General features: G+C 40.9%; 1 protein-coding gene across 1 annotated transcript in view; it reads right to left on the bottom strand.

Moving 5' to 3' along the window:
• Positions 1-2,180: 2,180 nt before the first annotated feature.
• Positions 2,181-19,053, bottom strand: part of mapta (microtubule-associated protein tau a) — a 29,277-nt gene continuing 12,404 nt past the window's right edge. The window contains exons 3-14 of the mRNA XM_079213957.1: positions 14,856-14,876; positions 12,951-12,985; positions 11,541-11,604; positions 11,393-11,431; positions 10,979-11,229; positions 9,253-9,345; positions 8,525-8,617; positions 6,804-6,896; positions 4,877-4,958; positions 4,294-4,400; positions 3,209-3,377; positions 2,181-2,322 (exon numbers count right to left, since the gene is read on the bottom strand). Of these exons, the coding sequence (XP_079070083.1) occupies positions 2,318-2,322; positions 3,209-3,377; positions 4,294-4,400; positions 4,877-4,958; positions 6,804-6,896; positions 8,525-8,617; positions 9,253-9,345; positions 10,979-11,229; positions 11,393-11,431; positions 11,541-11,604; positions 12,951-12,985; positions 14,856-14,876 (1,052 nt within the window). The 3' untranslated portion in view covers positions 2,181-2,317. The remainder of the gene's footprint in view (positions 2,323-3,208; positions 3,378-4,293; positions 4,401-4,876; positions 4,959-6,803; positions 6,897-8,524; positions 8,618-9,252; positions 9,346-10,978; positions 11,230-11,392; positions 11,432-11,540; positions 11,605-12,950; positions 12,986-14,855; positions 14,877-19,053) is intronic.

Below are 19,053 nucleotides of genomic sequence, written 5' to 3'. Positions count from 1 at the left end.
CGACCGCCTGAAGAGAAGAACCGAGAATTCATGCGGATAAAGTCGACGATGTTGGAGTCCTTCCTGCCGTCTTAAAGGAGCGGCGCGTCTATTTTGGCAACAAATGTTAAAACGCACACACACACAGTTGGGAGTGAAGTGTTCCGACCACACACACACACACACGTGTTTTATTTTTTAAGTCTTAGACCAGGAAACACAAAGAGACACTTTGTGAAAAGAGGGAGGCGTCTTCACGTCCACGAGGTGCATGCGAGAAGTTGTTTCACTAAATATCAACGTGAGTAATAGTGATGAGTCACCGGAGTATTGAGCATCAGGATGGGTTCTTTTTTTTTAACCACAATTATGTTTTTTTACGGGTTCACAGATTGAGGAACGCAGCTGGTTTCATTCACAAATCAATCTCTCTTTAATCCTGACGTTTAGCTTGTTTTTAGGAGTTTGAGTCGGCTCAAAGGTCACATGACCACATACTCCAGGTCATGTGACGTAGTTTAGAACCACTGGAGAGAAGTCGCATCGCGTTGAAGCCGCTCATCTTCAACTTGGCCCAACCAACCCATCATCATCATCATCATCATCGTCGTCGTCCGTCTGCTTTGCAATATTCATCCTGGTTGAGCACATTTAAATCACTCAATTTAAATTAAATAACTCATAAAAAGTCCAAATTCATAATTTCAACACTTATGGAGGCTCATGTTAGCGAAATATTCTAAATACTCGCATCAATGTAGCAGTTTTACCTGTAACCAGTGTAGCAGGGATTAGCAAGCTAGCATGGCAGCTAGCTTGCTAATTCTGTGGTTTGCCGACTTCATCGCTCGATGCAATACTTTTAGCATTTTAGCTAAATGATATACAGTAGCTTAGCATTTAGCATTCTCTCAATCTAAACATCTCTCGCTTTAAGAACACTTATAATAACTGGTGAACATTACTCTATTTAGCTTTAAACGTAGCACGTAATCAATAATTTGGCCGTGAAAAGTGACATTTTCTAAAATGCCTTAAAAGGTTAATTCTTCTTCTTCAAGCGATTTCAGCGCATTTACAACAGAGCAGTAACAAAAAAATAAAATAACACTGACAGTAGCAGGCACGATACAAATGTTTCTTCATATCAAATACATGTCATATCCACAGAAGACGATTATAAAACTGTGCCCAACACAAACCAACGTTTCTACTCTAGCCGTTCCGTTTTTTTATCATTTATTTTTTATAATCCAGGTTTCACTCCTGTTGTGTCGCGACTACACGAAGCAAAAGAAACTGCACTGAGGTCTGAAAGCATCTTTTTTAGATTTTTCTTTTTTTTTATGCCTTGACGAAATTATTTCCTACTTTTTAGCTTGTTAGCTTTTTAGCTTTTAGCTTGTTAGCTCTCCTCCACCAAAAGGAAACCCTGTTTCAACTGTTGATTCTGCTTCAACACAAACTGGGCACCAGCGACTTTTATCAAAGCAAAAATTAGCGGGGGAACCACCGAACTTTCTAAAGGTTTACGAGGAACTTTCTAAAGGGTTCACGGTCAATGTGACAGGAAACCAGGCGTGAGATGACGTCAGACTAACCAGGAAGTAGAAGCAGACCCTCAGACTAACCAGGAAGTAGAAGCAGACCCTCAGACTAACCAGGAAGTAGAAGCAGACCTTCAGACTAACCAGGAAGTAGAAGCAGACCTTCAGACTAACCAGGAAGTAGAAGCAGACCCTCAGACTAACCAGGAAGTAGAAGCAGACCCTCAGACTAACCAGGAAGTAGAAGCAGACCCTCAGACTAACCAGGAAGTAGAAGCAGACCTTCAGACTGCTGGGTGATTTAACTCTTAAAAGGGAGATTTACAAAAGGTAGAAATAGCTAATAAAGAGCTCAAAGACCAGAGAGATTAAATACATGTTGGATTACTTATTAATCTTTTTTTTTTTTTACCCCCTCTCTCTCTGTAATGGCTCAAGAACAGTTTCAAAGGTTAGTGGAGGATAAACAGTGATGGGTAGCTAAAAAAAGTCCTGCGAGAAATTAAGGAGGAAAGGCGCGACTCCTCCGCGTGGTGTGGAGGAGGAGGAGGAGGTGGAGGGTTTGGGTGGAGGTGGAGGGCTTGGGGCGGGGGTGCATTCACAAGCCTTGCTTGGCCAGAGAGGCGGACACCTGGTCGGCCAGCGTGGAGAGCTGCGGGGAGTCGGCCATGTTGAGGCTGCCGGAGGAGGACACGGTGCTGAGCGGGTGGGGGGAGTCCTCCAGGGACACGATCTCAGCGCCGTGGTCGGTGCGCGCCTTGGCGCCCTCGCGGAAGCTCAGCTTGTGGCTCTCAATCTGGGGGAGGAGGAGAGGATGGAGAGGGGATGGAGAGAGGGTGAGAAGAGCTGACGGGCGCCACCTGGTGGACACCGTGGGCACCGGCGTGCTGAATTCATCAGATACCTGCAATGTTTATTAGCACTTCTTTATGACATATTGTACTAAGATCTTTTATGACACATTATAGTATGATTTTTTTTAAGACTTTTGACATTGTACTATGATGATTTTTCGACAAATGTATGATAGGACATTTTAAATACTTTTAAATAATATTTGTATCACTTTTTCATCACATTCTATACTAGGATTTTTGTGACATACTATGCTATGATTTTATATATATATATAAATATTTATATATATGAATTATATATATAAATATGTATATATAGGAATTATATATATATATAGAAATATATATTTAAAATATATATATATATAATTATATCTTTAAAAAAATGATATATATAATTATATATAAAACAAATATATATATAATTATTTATTTAAATACAAAATTAATATATAAAAAATATATATAATGATATCTTAAAAAAATGTATATATATATAAAAATGAATATATAAAATATATATATATTAAAAAAAATACATAATTATAAATTAAAAAATAATATATATAAAAATATATAAGTATTTTAAAGACATTATTATACACCATAATATATCAGGGATTCGCAGAGCTTTAATAACTGAGGGAGCTAGCTGTTATAGAATAGATAGATATATTAATATCGTGTATATATAATATATAGTATATGTGCCCACGCAGCGCTGCAGTTTAACCCTTTGAAACCTGTGAAAACAAAGTTTAAAGAAGAGAAAAGAGCAGAAGAGAAACTCTGGTCGGCTTCAGAGCAGCAGCTCTGAGTACTTACAGGAGTCCTCAATCTTTATGAGCGGGTTCGTCAGGATGGGGGTGATGGGTGCTGAGGTGATGGGTGCTGAGGTGATGGGTGCTGAGGGGACAGTCTGTGGGGACTGGGTGGGGGAGGGGTCGGGGGGGCTGTCTGTGGAACGCCCCTCGGCCTCCTTCCCCTTCTCCCTCTACAGGACCCACCACACAATGACAAGGCATGCAACACAAACACGTGATGGCGTCAACAGAAACCAAACGAATCAGAACCAAAGAAGAACCAGAAGATGACGACAACAAAGGGATGATTTAGGATTAAGTCACGGGGCGGAAGCTTGAACAAAAAATAAAAAAAGATGAAAGCAGGAGGGATGATGTCTGAAAATCATAAAATGTGTTTTTTTGTGTATGTTAAATATCAGTTCTGGTGACTTCTGACTGCATCACAGGTGCATTGTGGGGGAGATGAAGCCTCAAAACCTGCAGGACTCCAAAGTCAAGACGTAGCTCCAGGACGGGGCAGACAAACGTATTAAAACTATTATATTTCCTGCCTTTTTATACACTTATATCAATCTAGAAAAGTTATTATATTCTGCATACTGAGAACGTTTGCACACAAATACTTTACACACTATCATCTTCAATTCAAACAGGGTGGCCACTCTTTTATTGCAAATATCTCATTTTACATTAATAATCTTAACCTGCTGCACTTCATTTTTCTTTTTTCTTTACCAAAATACCAAAACAAAGGACGTGAGAACCGAGAAAACCTTTAAATAGTAATGGATTATTAATGCACAGATACTATATATGTAGCTTTTATTTTCTATTATTATATATACTCTTCACTACAAATATGACTGTTCCTTAAGTGACACTATTATCTTAATATATTGTGTTTCATAGTGATAAACGCCTCTAAAGGAGCTGCTACTCGTGATGCGTTCGGGTACCGTGGGTGAAAGCTGTTCTAAAGAAAGGAGAGACTGCAGATAGAAAGCTGTAGCTGCAGAACCAAGAATAGTAATAATATAAAACAATATATAATATATAAATATATAATAATGATACAGATTCCAGTGTTGTCTGAGGCGTTCTTACCCTCCTCTGTCCGCCTCCAGGGACGTGGCCGATGTTGTCAAGAGAGCCGATCTTAGACTGACCTTTGAAATCAATCTTCTCATTTTTTATCTCAATATTTCCACCACCTGACGAAGAAATAGAATATAGCACCATTATTGTTAAGTTTAATGCATATATATAAATAATATTTTATATATATATTTATAAATAAATATATATATATTTAAATATAGATATATGTAGATATAGATATATATATATATATTTATATATATGAATTTATTTATATATATATATTTATTTATATATGTATTTATATATATACGTATGTAAATATATATATATATATATATATTTATATATATATATATATATACGTATGTAAATATATATATATATATATATATATATATATATTTATTTATATATATAGATAGAGAGATAAACATAGATGTATATACGTATATATATTTTATATAAAATAAATAAATAATAAATATATATAAACACATATATGAATATATATATTAATTTGTTGGAGTTTTTATACTTAATACTTAATTTCCTTTATTTTAAATAGTGTATGTCCAGTATTTCGTACCTGGCTTGTGACGGATGTTGGCTTTCGATCCACATTTCGACTGAACGTTGGTCAGATCAATCTTTTTGTGCACAATCTGAACCTGAAGGCGACAAAACAAAGCAGAGACATGAAGTATTAGTTATTGTTATTATGAATGGGTAGGAGTATGGAAACTGTCTGCTAGGCTTCCAGAAGGGAAACGGGTCAATAAAACAACAAGCGGGTTCATTTAATCTGAGATTACTGCTAATCAGAGTTAGAAGGAGTTTAATGAGTTAATCCCACTTCAGAGTTAAGCTCTGGGGCTCAAATAAAAACAACTCTTTGTTTAGTAAACCCAAGTTTAAACCAAAGACAAAGAGTTTAATCAACATGAGGACGCCTGCTGAGCCGAATGAACATCAAGGAATACATTTAGCCTAAAAGAGACGGAACGTATTTAATAGAAACATTAAGAGTCCTGATCCTCACGTTACTCATGAAGAAGCATCTCTTCTACGATGTCTGCCTCTAGAACCCTCAACCAGGTTTAAATATATATATATATATATATATATATATATATATATATATATATATATATATATATATATATATATATATAATTTTAACATGAAACTCTAATTTTTCTGCATTTCTTCTGAAGAAATGCAGAAAAATCAGTTTCATGTTCAATAGTTGAGCACTACATGTCTAATCGATGATATTCTGCATTCTTTAATTCGCTTGTTTATTGTTCTTCATCTCTCTGTCTCTGCCGTCGAGGTCTCAGATCCTCTAGAGACTTTCTGTTGATCCTCGTTTACGACACCATTAGTTCTCTTTGGCATTCATGGAAAACATCATTATTCTCTGTTACATGAAAATACATTAAAAAAAATCCTGATCTTGCAACTTGAGGGTAGTTTGTAAAAACATACACAAAAACACACACACACACACACACACACACACACACACACAGGATTCATGCATGTTGGCTTTAGGGCAGTTTTGGGGGAAAAACACAGATTCAGTAGAAGAGCATGAGCATTGCGCAACACCGTGAGGAGAAGGTCACGCTGAAGGTCACGGTAATTAATTAAACTCAAGATGTATCTGTGGAGGAAGTATTCAGACGCTTTACTCAAGTAAAAGTACTAATACCACTTTTTAAAGGTACTCTGTTACGAGTAAAAGTCCTTCAAGTGTATTCAGGAACATGTACTGAAAGTGTTGAAAGGGTAAAATATATCAATAGATAGTTATTACCAATGCATTAATGTAAAATCTGTTTTTTACGGAGGAAGTTGGTGCATTATAATTTAATATGACACTTTTTATTCTGATGTTTTTGGTTTGATTGTCTGGTTTTGTAAAAATTTTGAAAAAGTGAAAAATGTGACTTCACATTTATTCAGTTTATTGTCATTTAAGACAAAGAAAAATATGTTAATCGTCACTTTTGAGAAACTGGAATCATGAAAAGGGCATTTTAAATTAATCTAATATTCATTCATAATTTGTCAATAGACTAATCAATTAATTATTTCATCTATAAAAGAATAAACTGTTTGTTCTATAACATATTTTATGTTTTCTATGTATACATCTGAATTTTTAAAGTTACTTAAGTGGCCAAATAAATGAATGAAAGTGAAATGTACAATATTAAATAATAATAAAATAAATAAAAGCGTACTTAAAGCTACTATGAGGAACTTTTGTGTTGTGTTGTTTCTGGCGCCCCCTGTGGACACACGTGGTAGTGTTCCTCAGCACCAGAGTCCCTTTAGAAAGCCTCTCGTCCTCGGATGAAATGCTCATGCCGGTGTTAGTGTCACGGTTACAGGAGCGTTAACAGCGCCGGGAGGGTCGAGGTCTGGAGGGTTGGACACACACAGCGGGGTTCGTGCAGGCGGACATCCTGCTGCTCCGTGGAGATGCAAACCCCTCATCTACTCACATTGCCACCACCGGGGACATGTTTCATATTATCTTTGGAGCCACATCGGGACTGCACGCTGCTTAAGTCCAGCTTCTTTTCAATTATCTGAACCTGGAAAGTCGATACGAGAGAAGGTTATCCTGGAGGGAGCTGGGGGGCGGGGCTGGAGGAGGAACTCAGGCCGTGGAGGAGGGACATCCCACCAGAGAACCAGGGGGAGGGACATCCCACCAGAGAACCAGGGGGAGGGACATCCCACCAGAGAACCAGGAGGAGGGACATCCCACCAGAGAACCAGGGGGAGGGACATCCCACCAGAGAACCAGGGGGAGGGACATCCCACCAGAGAACCAGGAGGAGGGACATCCCACCAGAGAACCAGGGGGAGGGACATCCCACAAGAGAACCAGGAGGAGGGACATCCCACCAGAGAACCAGGGGGAGGGACATCCCACCAGAGAACCAGGAGGAGGGACATCCCACCAGAGAACCAGGAGGAGGGACATCCCACCAGAGAACCAGGGGGAGGGACATCCCACCAGAGAACCAGGGGGAGGGACATCCCACCAGAGAACCAGGAGGAGGGACATCCCACCAGAGAACCAGGGGGAGGGACATCCCACCAGAGAACCAGGGGGAGGGACATCCCACCAGAGAACCAGTGGGAGGGACATCCCACCAGAGAACCAGGAGGAGGGACATCCCACCAGAGAACCAGGAGGGTGTTTATGCTACAAAGACTGTGAGGACGTCAGCCTCGTGCTCATGGCTCATTATCCACCTTTTATGTGCACGTCCAGTCACAGGGTTCATACACATCCTGACCAATGAATTTCATGACTTTTCACCAAATTTCCATGACTTTAAAACACATTTCCATAGCTTCTAAATTTGGTTTACGGTGCACATGTTGACCAATGGATTTCCATGACTTTGAACCAAATTTCCATTTCGTGAAATCTGGGTGTAAACAGTAAAAAGTGAGTAAATGTAGTATTTAAACTAACAATGAGAATACAAAGCATACAGTAAACCTTAAATGACACAAATGAATGAGACAATAGTTTGATTAAAAGAATAAACATTTATATAGATGCCTGTATGTATGCCTGCTTATATTTTGAGTCTTTCTTTTAAAAGCATATTAATTATTTCAAACTCGGCGTAAATGAACGACATGAACACATGAATATAACACATTTACATGACTTTTACTAAACTTTTGGGATTTTATTTTTTTCAAGGACTTTTTCAGGCCTGGAAATAACCATTTTAAAATTCCATGACTTTTCCAGGTTTTCCATGAGCGTAAGAACCCTGCACATTGAATAGATTCCTCGGTGGGCGCTTCATCCACAGAGAAAGCTGAGATCGTGTCGGTGCCTACATGTACCAGCATGCATTTCACTTCCTCCTGCACAGGCGGCAACCCGCAATGACGGCGATGCAGAAGTGTCTTTAAAACTTTCATTCTCTCTCAACCGTGTTCTCAATTTGCAATAAAAGCGAAGAGAGAAGGAAACACTGAGGAAACTATTGCGTCACTCGACTACATCGACCACCTCCACCTTTAAAGAGGTCTGGGACACACAGAGTGTTTCTGCACCGTCTACATTCATCTTACAGTCGACTCCATTTTCTAATAGATTTCCTCAACTTGTGTCCGAGGCATCGTGTACGTGAGCTCAGAAAACATTTTGAATAAGTGTAATTATTTAGTGAAACTACGAGTTCCCCACCTTGCCGCCGCCGGGCGTGTGCTTGATGTTGTCTTTAGAGCCACAGCGAGCTTGCACGTTGGCCACGTCCATCTTCTTGTCCAGGATTTGGACCTGCAGAAGTGCGAGAAACAGAAATACACGTCTTCAGAGCATTTTAATGAGAATAGAGGGGGGTCAGCCCAAAAAGGAGGATTTATAATGTTACAGGAACGAGGACTAAGACATTTTGGACTGATTTCATTAAAGCTGCCATCCATAACTTGGTAGGTTGTCACACTCGTTTGATTGAACCACAATAGACACTAATGGGGGTATTCTTATAACTTTAGAGCATGAAAATATTAATATTGTGCAGAATGTGACACTTCTGGCTCCGTTAATGAACCAGGAAAGATGAAAGCTATATTAAAAAAAACACAGTATTTCATATGCATATACAATAACTAATCAAAGGTTACAGATGCCAACTTTAACGCATTAAAGAAGTGAGCTTTTGGTTAATTGCACCGTGAGCTTTTGGGGAAGAAAGCTAAACATTCGTGTCTTATTGAGCAGATATTTGTACATATTCCGTCCAGAAGTCCATCTTCATTTCATGTATTTTCGTTAAAAAGAGAGCAAAAAAAAGAGAGCACCTTCTTCTTTGTACAATTTCTTTCCTTTTTTTAACCAAAAGTTGGTTTTGATGATCATAACTGCAGAGATACTCAAGAGTCGGGTGTTGAGTTCATCCCTCAGTTACTCACATTGCCGCCACCGGGTACATGAGTCACAAGGTCTTTGGAGCCACACTTAGACTGCACACTACTATAGTCCACCTTCTGATGAAGGATTTGCACCTGGAAGAATGAAAACGGCAGCGTTTAGATATTTTGAGTGGAGACGACGGTTCGACACATGAAGCCAGAGAGAAGACGGATTCAGAGGCGGCGGATGGTGGCAGAAACAGAACAGGAGCGGAGCGGGCACTGAACTACAACCAAAGAAAATGATTGTTTTTAAGCTGGTGACAAGTTGTCGCAGCTCAGGAGACGCACAACTGGTAACTCGTCAGCTAGCTAGCTAGCTAGCTAGCTAGCTAGCTATAGGGGAGTGAGAGCGTCGAACAAGCTAGCTAGCTAGTCAACTAGCTAGCTAGCTTGTCCTTCAAAGGGGAGTGAGAGCGTCGGACAAGCTAGCTGTTGAGCTCGTTTTCCGTAGCCAGTGTAACATTAACGCGTGGTGGAATTAGCCAGTCAGCTAGCTAGCTAACTAATTCCACCACGCTTTCATGCTACACTTGTTAACAGAAAATGAGCCAAACCAAAGTTATCTTTGATGAGAGTGAGCGTGGATGAAGCATTACATTTACGTTACTTCTCCACTCTTTTTAATCGTTCCCCTCAGCGAGTCCTCGACTTGCCGTAAGTCGTAGTTTATAAAGACGTTAGCACGCTACAACGCCGCCGCGCTGACCGCTATATTCAAAACAGGAATCACTGCATTGTGTGTGTGCTCCTCCTCTCTTCTGTTTCTTTGATCTGCTATTTAAAACGCCAGGGAGCTAAATATTCTCACACTTTAAATCATCTATATTTGGTTCATAAACATCACAACACAATTTTCCTCAAAATGTCCGTAGTAAAACATTAGACGAACTGCAGCCGAGACAAATTCAGAACAAAGACTCTGCTGTGCTTTTAACGCTAAAATGGACTTTCCACACAAACATACCCACACACTGACATCATCATACTCAAAGCACATTGGACTGTATTGATCACAACACTCAAAACATCAAAAGGCAGATTGGAGTTTTAGTTCCACAAACATCTCTCAGAGGCTCTGGAAGCAGAAACATGCTGATTGGCCGATTTGTTTTTACATTTAACTACGCAGTGACGAGTTTCCATCAAGAAGTACCGGGAACTTTTTGTCCCAGGACGACTTTTCCTCGTAACTAAAGGGTTCGCTCAGCCTGCGAGGATGTATGTCTGTAAACTGTGATGGGTTTTTAGGACAAACAGTTTAGGTAATAACTAACATTTGCTTTCTTTTCACTGCCCTAATTTCGGTTACTGCAAATTATTTGACGTTAAAGGAACCTGAGGAGTTCTTTGACCACCGGAGGTGCTAACGAGCAGCGTTTTTATGAGTTTCAGGCTTTTCTGCTGATCGACAGTCGGTGGAGTTAACGATAAGAATCGCTGAGCTTCCAATGCTTGTATGCAGGATTTAAATATTTTTTTTAAATGGAGGGTTGCACGTTTTTAAGACTACAAAGGGCATCTTTTTCAAGAGGTTTTCTATTAATGCCGTGTGTCTTTGACGTTACGAGATATCTAGATCTGCATAGTGAGGTTTAAACTGTCCAATAAGATCATTTCTGCCTCCAGAAGTGGATCTAAGCCTCCGACCCGCAGCCTAAAGTAGACGCATGCATGCGGCGTGAGGTGCATTCGGTGCAGCAGCTGGATGGAGAGCCGTCGTTACCTTTCCGCCTCCGGGCTGGTGCTTCATGTTCTCCGTGGAGCCGATCTTGGACCTGACGTGCTTCAGGTCCGGCATGGGCGCGGCGGCGGCCAGAGGGGCCGGCGGGCGGCTCTTGAGCGAGCCGGGGGATTTGGGCGTGGAGCGCACCACCGCGACCTTCTTCACCTTGTTGGCCTCGGCCGCCGCCTTGGCGGAGAGCGCTTGGCTCGCGGGGGACTTCGGGGTGCCGGGGCTGCTCTGGCCACTCCCATCTGGAGGCGGAGTCACAGGTTTTAAACAAGTCGTGGATGAAAGTAAAATAATAAATAGAAATATAAAAAGACGAGGATCTCTGCCGGCTAGAAGCTGACCTTGCTTTGTGGCTATGCGAAGCGAAACGTGATCTCTAATGATTAGCGTCGCTTTTTATTTTACCTTTCTCATTTTTTGGAGTGGGAGGTTTCTTGGCACTAGCTGCATCACAAAAAAATATGGCACATCATAAGTAATTCTTAAATCTTACTACTTCAATTCAAAAACTGAAAAGAAAAGGATTTTAAAATGAAATGAAGAGTCTTAATACCTTGAGCTGCAGTTCTGACAGAGGTTTTGATGGCGGGGCTTTGGGGTTTCGCACCACCGAGACTCTGAAAAACAAAACACAAGACTGAGAAGTTAGTAATTAGTCATGCAAAGTTAAGCACAGATGTTGCTTTTGTACCTCAGAAAGCTGCGTTCAACATAATCAGAACTATTTGTTGACAATAATCACATGAATCTTGTTCAGACGCGGCTCCGGTTGGTCTTCATGGGAATTTACAATAAAAGAAATGTCGGTTTTGGTGCATTTATGTTTCTTTAACCTCTCAGCGATGATGATGACGATGATGATGATGATAATGATGAATCCACAACCTGAACCCAGGTGTGAGCGCTCTTACTTACTCCGGGCTGCCGGGGCCCCGGGCTGCTGGCTTTAATGGGGATGGAGCTGGGCCCGTTTCGGGCGGAGGCGAGTGTTTTGCTGCCCTTGGAGACTATGGGTGGTCTTTTAGGGGAAGTGGTTGGTTTGGTGGAAGTTTGGGTCTTTTTCATGAGGAGCTAAAAAAATGAATGAATCAAAATAATAATAAAAAGTTCTGATGACAATGAAGATAAAACAGAGGAATGACTCAACAAATGAGAAATGATGGAAAAGAATGATTGTATTTCATGAAAGGATTATTCCGGTTGGTTACAACTTGGGTCTTATTTATTTATTACCAACCGAACCTCCTCTCTGCAAGATTTGACTTTACTTCCACTTCAGTTCATGACACGTTACATGTCTGGTTGTATAGAAGTATATGCTGCATGTGTTAAAGCCGCATTCTCTCTAGTGACCGCCAGGGGGTGAATCCTCTGGTTGTATAGAAGTATATGCTTCATGTGTTAAAGCTGCATTATCTCTCCTGACCACCAGGGGGCGACTCCTCTGGTTGTATAGAAGTATATGCTTCATGTGTTAAAGCTGCATTCTCTCTCCTAACCACCAGGGGGCAACTCCTCTGGTTGTATAGAAGTATATGCTTCATGTGTTAAAGCTGCATTCTCTCTCCTGACCACCAGGGGGGCGACTCCTCTGGTTGTATAGAAGTATATGCTTTATGTGTTAAAGCTGCATTATCTCTCCTGACCACCAGGTGGTGACTCCTCTGGTTGTATAGAAGTCTATGCTTCATGTGTTAAAGCTGCATTCTCTCTAGTGACCACCAGGGGGCGACTCCTCTGGTTGTATAGAAGTATATGTGTTAAAGCTGCATAAAGCTAAGCCACTCCTCCTCAGTCCTAACATGGTCACTTCCTGTTCACTGGCTGCAATAAAACAAGATGGCGGCATCCAAAATGCCAAAGTCTCAAAACACAAGCTATCGAACCAAGTTGTAACAAACCAGAAGGATCCCTTTAACCAAAGAAATGGTGGATGTCTTTACTAAGGTTCCCGGTCACGTACCTTATCCGCGGAGCCGTTATCCATCTTTGCTTGAGCTGCAGGCGGAAGAGAGGAGCAGATTTTACATTTAAAGTTTAATATACTTTCATTTCTTCTTTATTTCCACACAAGTGAAAGACTTGTGCGACCCAGTGTGTGTCGAAACACATTCACATGGCAGAGAAACAAAAACAAAATTAAATGTTGGTGAAATGCAGCATGCATGGTGACACAAAGTGCTTGTGGAAACCCAAAAACAACAACAAAAGAAAGTGTTTTTTTCCCGTGGGCCGCAATAACCAGCAAGGTGAGCAGCGATGGAAAGCCATGAACGAAAAGGTGGGGAGGGAGGACGACAAGCTTCTCCTCGAGGTCAAAGGTCACGCCCCGGAGGGCGGGGAGTGCAGCGTGGCATACGGCAGGAGCTGCGTAGTAAAAGAAAGAAGTGGGAGGAGTTAACTGAAGAGGACTGAACAGACCTTTGGAAATAGCGACGGGGACCAGAGACTTTCTGGCCGGGGGAGTTTTTCGGAGCTCGGCGGTCTGAGCCCCGCTCGAGTCCGAGCCATTAGAAATGTGGGGATCTGAACCGCCGACCCTGTGTGACGACGAGGCATCGCCGAGGCTTTCGGTCGATGGCGTTTGGTTCTGGGAAACGTTCCCGTCCTCCGATTGGGAGTCAGAGCGTGACGGCTGCTTGGCGGCGACGCCATTTTCTGTGTTTAGCTCCTTTAGCTCCGCCCCCTCTGCGGACGCGAGGGACTCCTCTCTCAGGCGTCGGTGTCCGATGGACGTCAGGTCTTCCAGCGCCTCGCTGCGAACCAACGACGTCCCGGACAGGTTGCTGATTTCGTCCGGGCACTCGCAGGCGTCGAGGCTGATGGCCCTCTGGCCGTCCGCGGGGCTCGAACCGCCGTCCCGCCGGACCTCCGGCCCGGAGCCCAGGTCCTCAGAGGCCCACAAGGACTCGCTCAGCCTCTTCCCGCACTCCGCCTCACTTCCTGGGTCCAGAGGGCAGGAGGCGCCCACGAGGTCAACGGCGCCGTCCGCGGCGGGATTCGACCCTTCGGCCTCGAACGCAAACACACCGGGAGAACCGGGAGCACCGGGAGAACCGGGCTCCGCTAATTGGTTTGGAAAGCAGAGTAATGGTGACAGTCACAGCACGCGGTTTCCATCTCCCCATTGAAAGAAATTAAATGAAACAAAAAGAGAAATGAAAGGAGTGAACAGAATAAAGAGTTTCTTTGTTTCAGGACGAGAAGACGAACTGAGCTATAAAAGGTGAAGATGCAAGACTTGATCACATGAACATGGAATGAGATGGAAATGGAGATTAATGCATCAGGATGCAGACCAGTGAAGACAACAATAACATTTTCACCGTAAAAATAGTGAATAAAATAGGAAATAAAGTCTTTTGTGAACTCTAAAATAATGCAGTCCCCCAAAAACCTGCATTACAAGCTGTCCCACTCTCCCTTTGAATTATTAATCAATAAATACGCTTTAAAATGGATAAAAAAAAAATACAAAATATACTAGACTTATTTTGCGATTAAATGTTATTCCTATAATAGTCATAATAATAATATAATAAGATGGAAAATAAGATATTGCAGCTTTATAGGTTAAGAGTTAAACAAAATATATATATATATTTTGTGGTATTTTTAATTTCAGAATAAGGAAAACAACAAATTGAATTGTCTTTTGACATATATTACAATATATTAATAATAATGTCATGCAAATGTAATTAATCAATGTAAAAATACACTTTTAAATGGTTTAAATGCTAAATTGCTAGTAATTAAACCCTGTAGATGTATATAATTGTTCGGGTAACACACTATTATGAAAACTGATTGCAGAGAACATCTTTCTGTGACTCATCAACAGTGCAGGTGTGATCATAAGACTTACCTGGTGAAGCTGCTGCTCCTGCTGCTGGAACACAAATGGAGAACACACACATTAGCAATGAGCTCTCAATGGTTCATGACATCAATGCACTCGCTCACCGCAAAATAAATCAATGCAAAGCCCACAGACGTCTTCAGTTATCGCACAGAGCCGTGACAGTCGATCACTCAAACACGGAGAGATCAATATGCATTTATGCATTATCAATATCAATATGCAGAAAGCCTGCTGCTCCGGTTTTTAACTTTATTCTGGCGTTCCTCCACCAGCGGAGCGCCGCATCTGTTCAACAGATCACAGGCGTCTTAAATCAGAACATTCTCCTCATTCTGAACCTTCTTCTACTTTTTAAAAGAAGGAGAAGTTTGAGTCTGTTTGAGATCACGTTGCACTTCTGAAAGGAGCGAAGCGTCGACCGAGAAACAGAAGCAGCAACGGAAAATAAAACATTCTTTTCCAATAAGGATGCTGAAAGAAAAAGGAAATAAGCTTCATTTTCACAACCGGGGGACGAACACGAGAGCTTTGGTTCTGCAGCTTAAAGGAGGAACTCAACACTTATTGGCTTCAGCAGCGAGTTAGACGAGAAGATCGACACCACTCTGTTCAGCGTGAGGACCGTTAGCTTAGCCGTTAGCTTAGCTTAGCACAAAGACTGGCAGCAGATGGGTACAGCTAGCCGGGCTGTAGCGCTCCAAATAATATGTTGTGTCTTACGACGAAAATGAAACATGTTGATTTATCTTTAAAATGTCACTTAACTAATCACACAACAGCAAAATAAATGACATTATTTGTTGCTTTACTTTACTTTAAAGACTGTTTGATCACCCTGTGATGTAAGATATCGTTATTTTTAACTATTTTATGATGTTTTACAGACCAATTAATTATGAATAAATACTAATAGGTGTAGCCAGGCAGATTTATTTTACCTTTGGATCGAGCTATGCTAGCCGGTTGCCCTCGTTTCCAGTCTTCATGCTAAGCTACGCTAATCTCGCTTGGACGTGTGAGTGGTGTCAATCTTTCTCATGAAAGCGAAACCCAAACATGTCAAGCTGGGGAAAAGAAAACCAAAATGCACAAGCAGCAGAAAAGGGGCGGGAGCTCAAGCGGCCGGCGGCGTACCGAGCTTCCCCTCCTCTCCACAGGGGGCGCCCTCGCTTTCTGAGGGCGCTGTGGCCTCGACGGCGGCTTCCTCTGCAGACGCCTCCGCTGCAGGAGTAACGGAAGTCAGTCACACATGTAGCAACAGCTCAACCCTTCAAGCTTCGTCTCATCTCACCGACCAGCCTCAGCTTTACTAAACCGCCGCTGAAACCCGGCGCTGAGGGGTTTCTCACGTTCAACAGATCGAGGAGTATTTCCAACCTTTCCACCACACTTTAAACCTTTAAACCTTTAAACTCTCAGCGGTATTTCAGTCTACACGACTCTTATTGCTCTTTGTTTGCAGTGACCAAGCAGATGCATGAGCCAGATGGCTATAAATATTACATTTAAAAAAAGAAAAGCTCACGTTAGCAAACCAAGCTCACGTTAGCAAACTAAGCTCACGTTAACAAACTAAGCTCACGTTAGCAAACTAAGCTCACGTTAGCAAACGAAGCTCACGTTAGCAAACTAAGCTCACGTTAGCAAACTAAGCTCACGCTAGCAAACTAAGCTCACGTTAGCAAACTAAGCTCACGTTAGCAAACCAAGCTCATGTTAGCAAACCAAGCTCACGTTAGCAAACGAAGCTCACGTTAGCAAACCAAGCTCACGTTAGCAAACCAAGCTCATGTTAGCAAACTAAGCTCATGTTAGCAAACCAAGCTCACGTTAGCAAACCAAGCTCACATTAGCAAACCAAGCTCACGTTAGCAAACTAAGCTCACGTTAGCAAACCAAGCTCACGTTAGCAAACCAAGCTCATGTTAGCAAACTAAGCTCATGTTAGCAAACCAAGCTCACATTAGCAAACCAGGTGCGGAACAAAAGGAAGAAAATCAACAAAGTAAGATGAACGTTTCTTCCGTTTCATCTGGAACAAAAAGGAGAGTTTGTGGTGAAAGAGGAGGAGTTAAAGCAGAGTGAAACATGCTGGATGAGGTTAAGTTGAGTTAATAAAGTCGGGTACCGGGTTGCACCGCGGCGGCACAGAGTTCAGACGCTGGTTTCACGCCGTTATCACTGAGCGCTGCTTCAGTCTCTGTGAAGCAAAGGTACACTGGAGGTCAAACTGGAGGTCAAGCTGGAGGTCAAACAACCACGACTAATGTTCACATGAGCTGGAGAAGAGACTTAAGATGTCAACGCCTTCAGGTTGAGATATTTAGCTGCTAAATCCAGATTTAAAACCAGTCAAACCTGATAAAGACAGATCTGAAGGCTGGATATGAGATTAAAGTAGGTGGTTTTTAGAGGAGATGCATGGAATATAGGAGGAGGAAGAAGAAGAAGAAGAAGAAGAAGGAGAAGAAGAAGAAGAAGAAGAAGAGGGCAATTTTTTGGTGGCATTTAAGGCTAAAAATATGTAATTGCAGATTACATAACTGTGAGATTTATAACTTTTATATTTTTTATATAACACAAAATATTTGCTCCATTGAGTCACTTGAACCTGTAGGAACAGATTTATTTGGCTACTTGTGAACATAACATTGTTATATCATCACTTTTTTAGGTTGAAATGTTGAATTTGTTTGCTTAAGTGTGTGTTTAATCTGCCGGTGGGTGCAGACATGATTAGGATTATCTGATTAAGATTATCTGATTAAGATTATCTGTGTCCAGTGTTCTCCTCTTTGAGCTCGGCTTTTTGTCTCCACCACCAAATATCGAGCCGGTCGTGTACGGTTATTCTACAGCTTTTATTGTGAAAGCGACGCGATGAGAGCGCCGGAAGTGATGAACAATAAGCTGAAGCTCAGTATGAAGCTGAGAAGCTGCAGACAATTCTCACTTTCTACGTTGTAAAAATATCTAAATAGTTATTTTTATTTGTTTGTTTTCTTTGTCGCAGACAGATTTTGAAAAAATGTAATATATATTTTTGTTGCAAATTTAAATTTAATTTAGATTTTTATTTTTATAAAACAACAACATACTTTTGAGCTGCAAAAAAATATAAATATTTTGAAGAAAAAAAAATATATTGTGCATTTATGGCTAAAATTAAAACTGACAGGAACAATTTTGATTTAATAAAAAAATATATATATAAAAAACATAGATTTGATCTGCAAAATAATAAAATATCTTTTTAATAAAATATTTCTTCTGTGCATTTAGGGGTCAAATTAAAACTGACAGGATCAAATTTGTATTTTAATAAAAATGTTCTATTTAAAAAACACATACATTTGATCTGCAAAACAATACAATATTTTGAAAGAATTCAATAAAATATTTAAATTTTGATTTACTTTTGATATTTTTTCAATAAAAAAACAACATACATTTGAGCTGCAAAAAAATAAAAATATTTTGAAGAAAAAAAATATATATATATGTTTTTTGCATTTATGGGTCAAATTAAAACTGACAGAATCACATTTAAATTTAAATTGAATTCTTCTTTTAAAAAAAAATAATAATAGCAAAACAATGAAATATTTTTAAAAAGTAAAATAAAAGATTTTATCTTCTGCATTTTTGGGGCAGGATCACATTTTAATTTGATTCCCAAATAATTTCTGAAAGGAAATTAATTGAGCAAACCATAATAACCCACCGTACTGCTCTAAACCACACAACCACACTACCTCTACACAACCACACTACCTCCACACAACCACACTACCTCCACACAACCACACTACCTCCACACTACCTCTACACAACCACACAACTACCTCACAACGACACTACCTCTACACAACCACACTACCTCCACACTACCTCTACACAACCACACAACTACCTCACAACCACACTACCTCTACACAACCACACACTACCTCTACACAACCACACACTACCTCTACACAACCACACTACCTCTACACAACCACACACTACCTCTACACAACCACACTACCTCTACACAACCACACTACCTCTACACAACCACACAACCACACTACCTCCACACAACCACACTACCTCTACACTCCCACACACTACCTCTACACAACCACACTACCGCCACACAACCACACTACCTCTACACAACCACACTACCTCTACACAACCACACACTACCTCTACA

This window comes from Taurulus bubalis, assembly GCF_910589615.1.
Source record: "Taurulus bubalis genome assembly, chromosome: 2".
Taxonomy (NCBI): Eukaryota; Metazoa; Chordata; class Actinopteri; order Perciformes; family Cottidae; genus Taurulus; species Taurulus bubalis.
The sequence above is the reverse complement of the archived record's forward strand: the minus strand, read 5'-3'. Positions and strand labels throughout refer to the sequence as shown.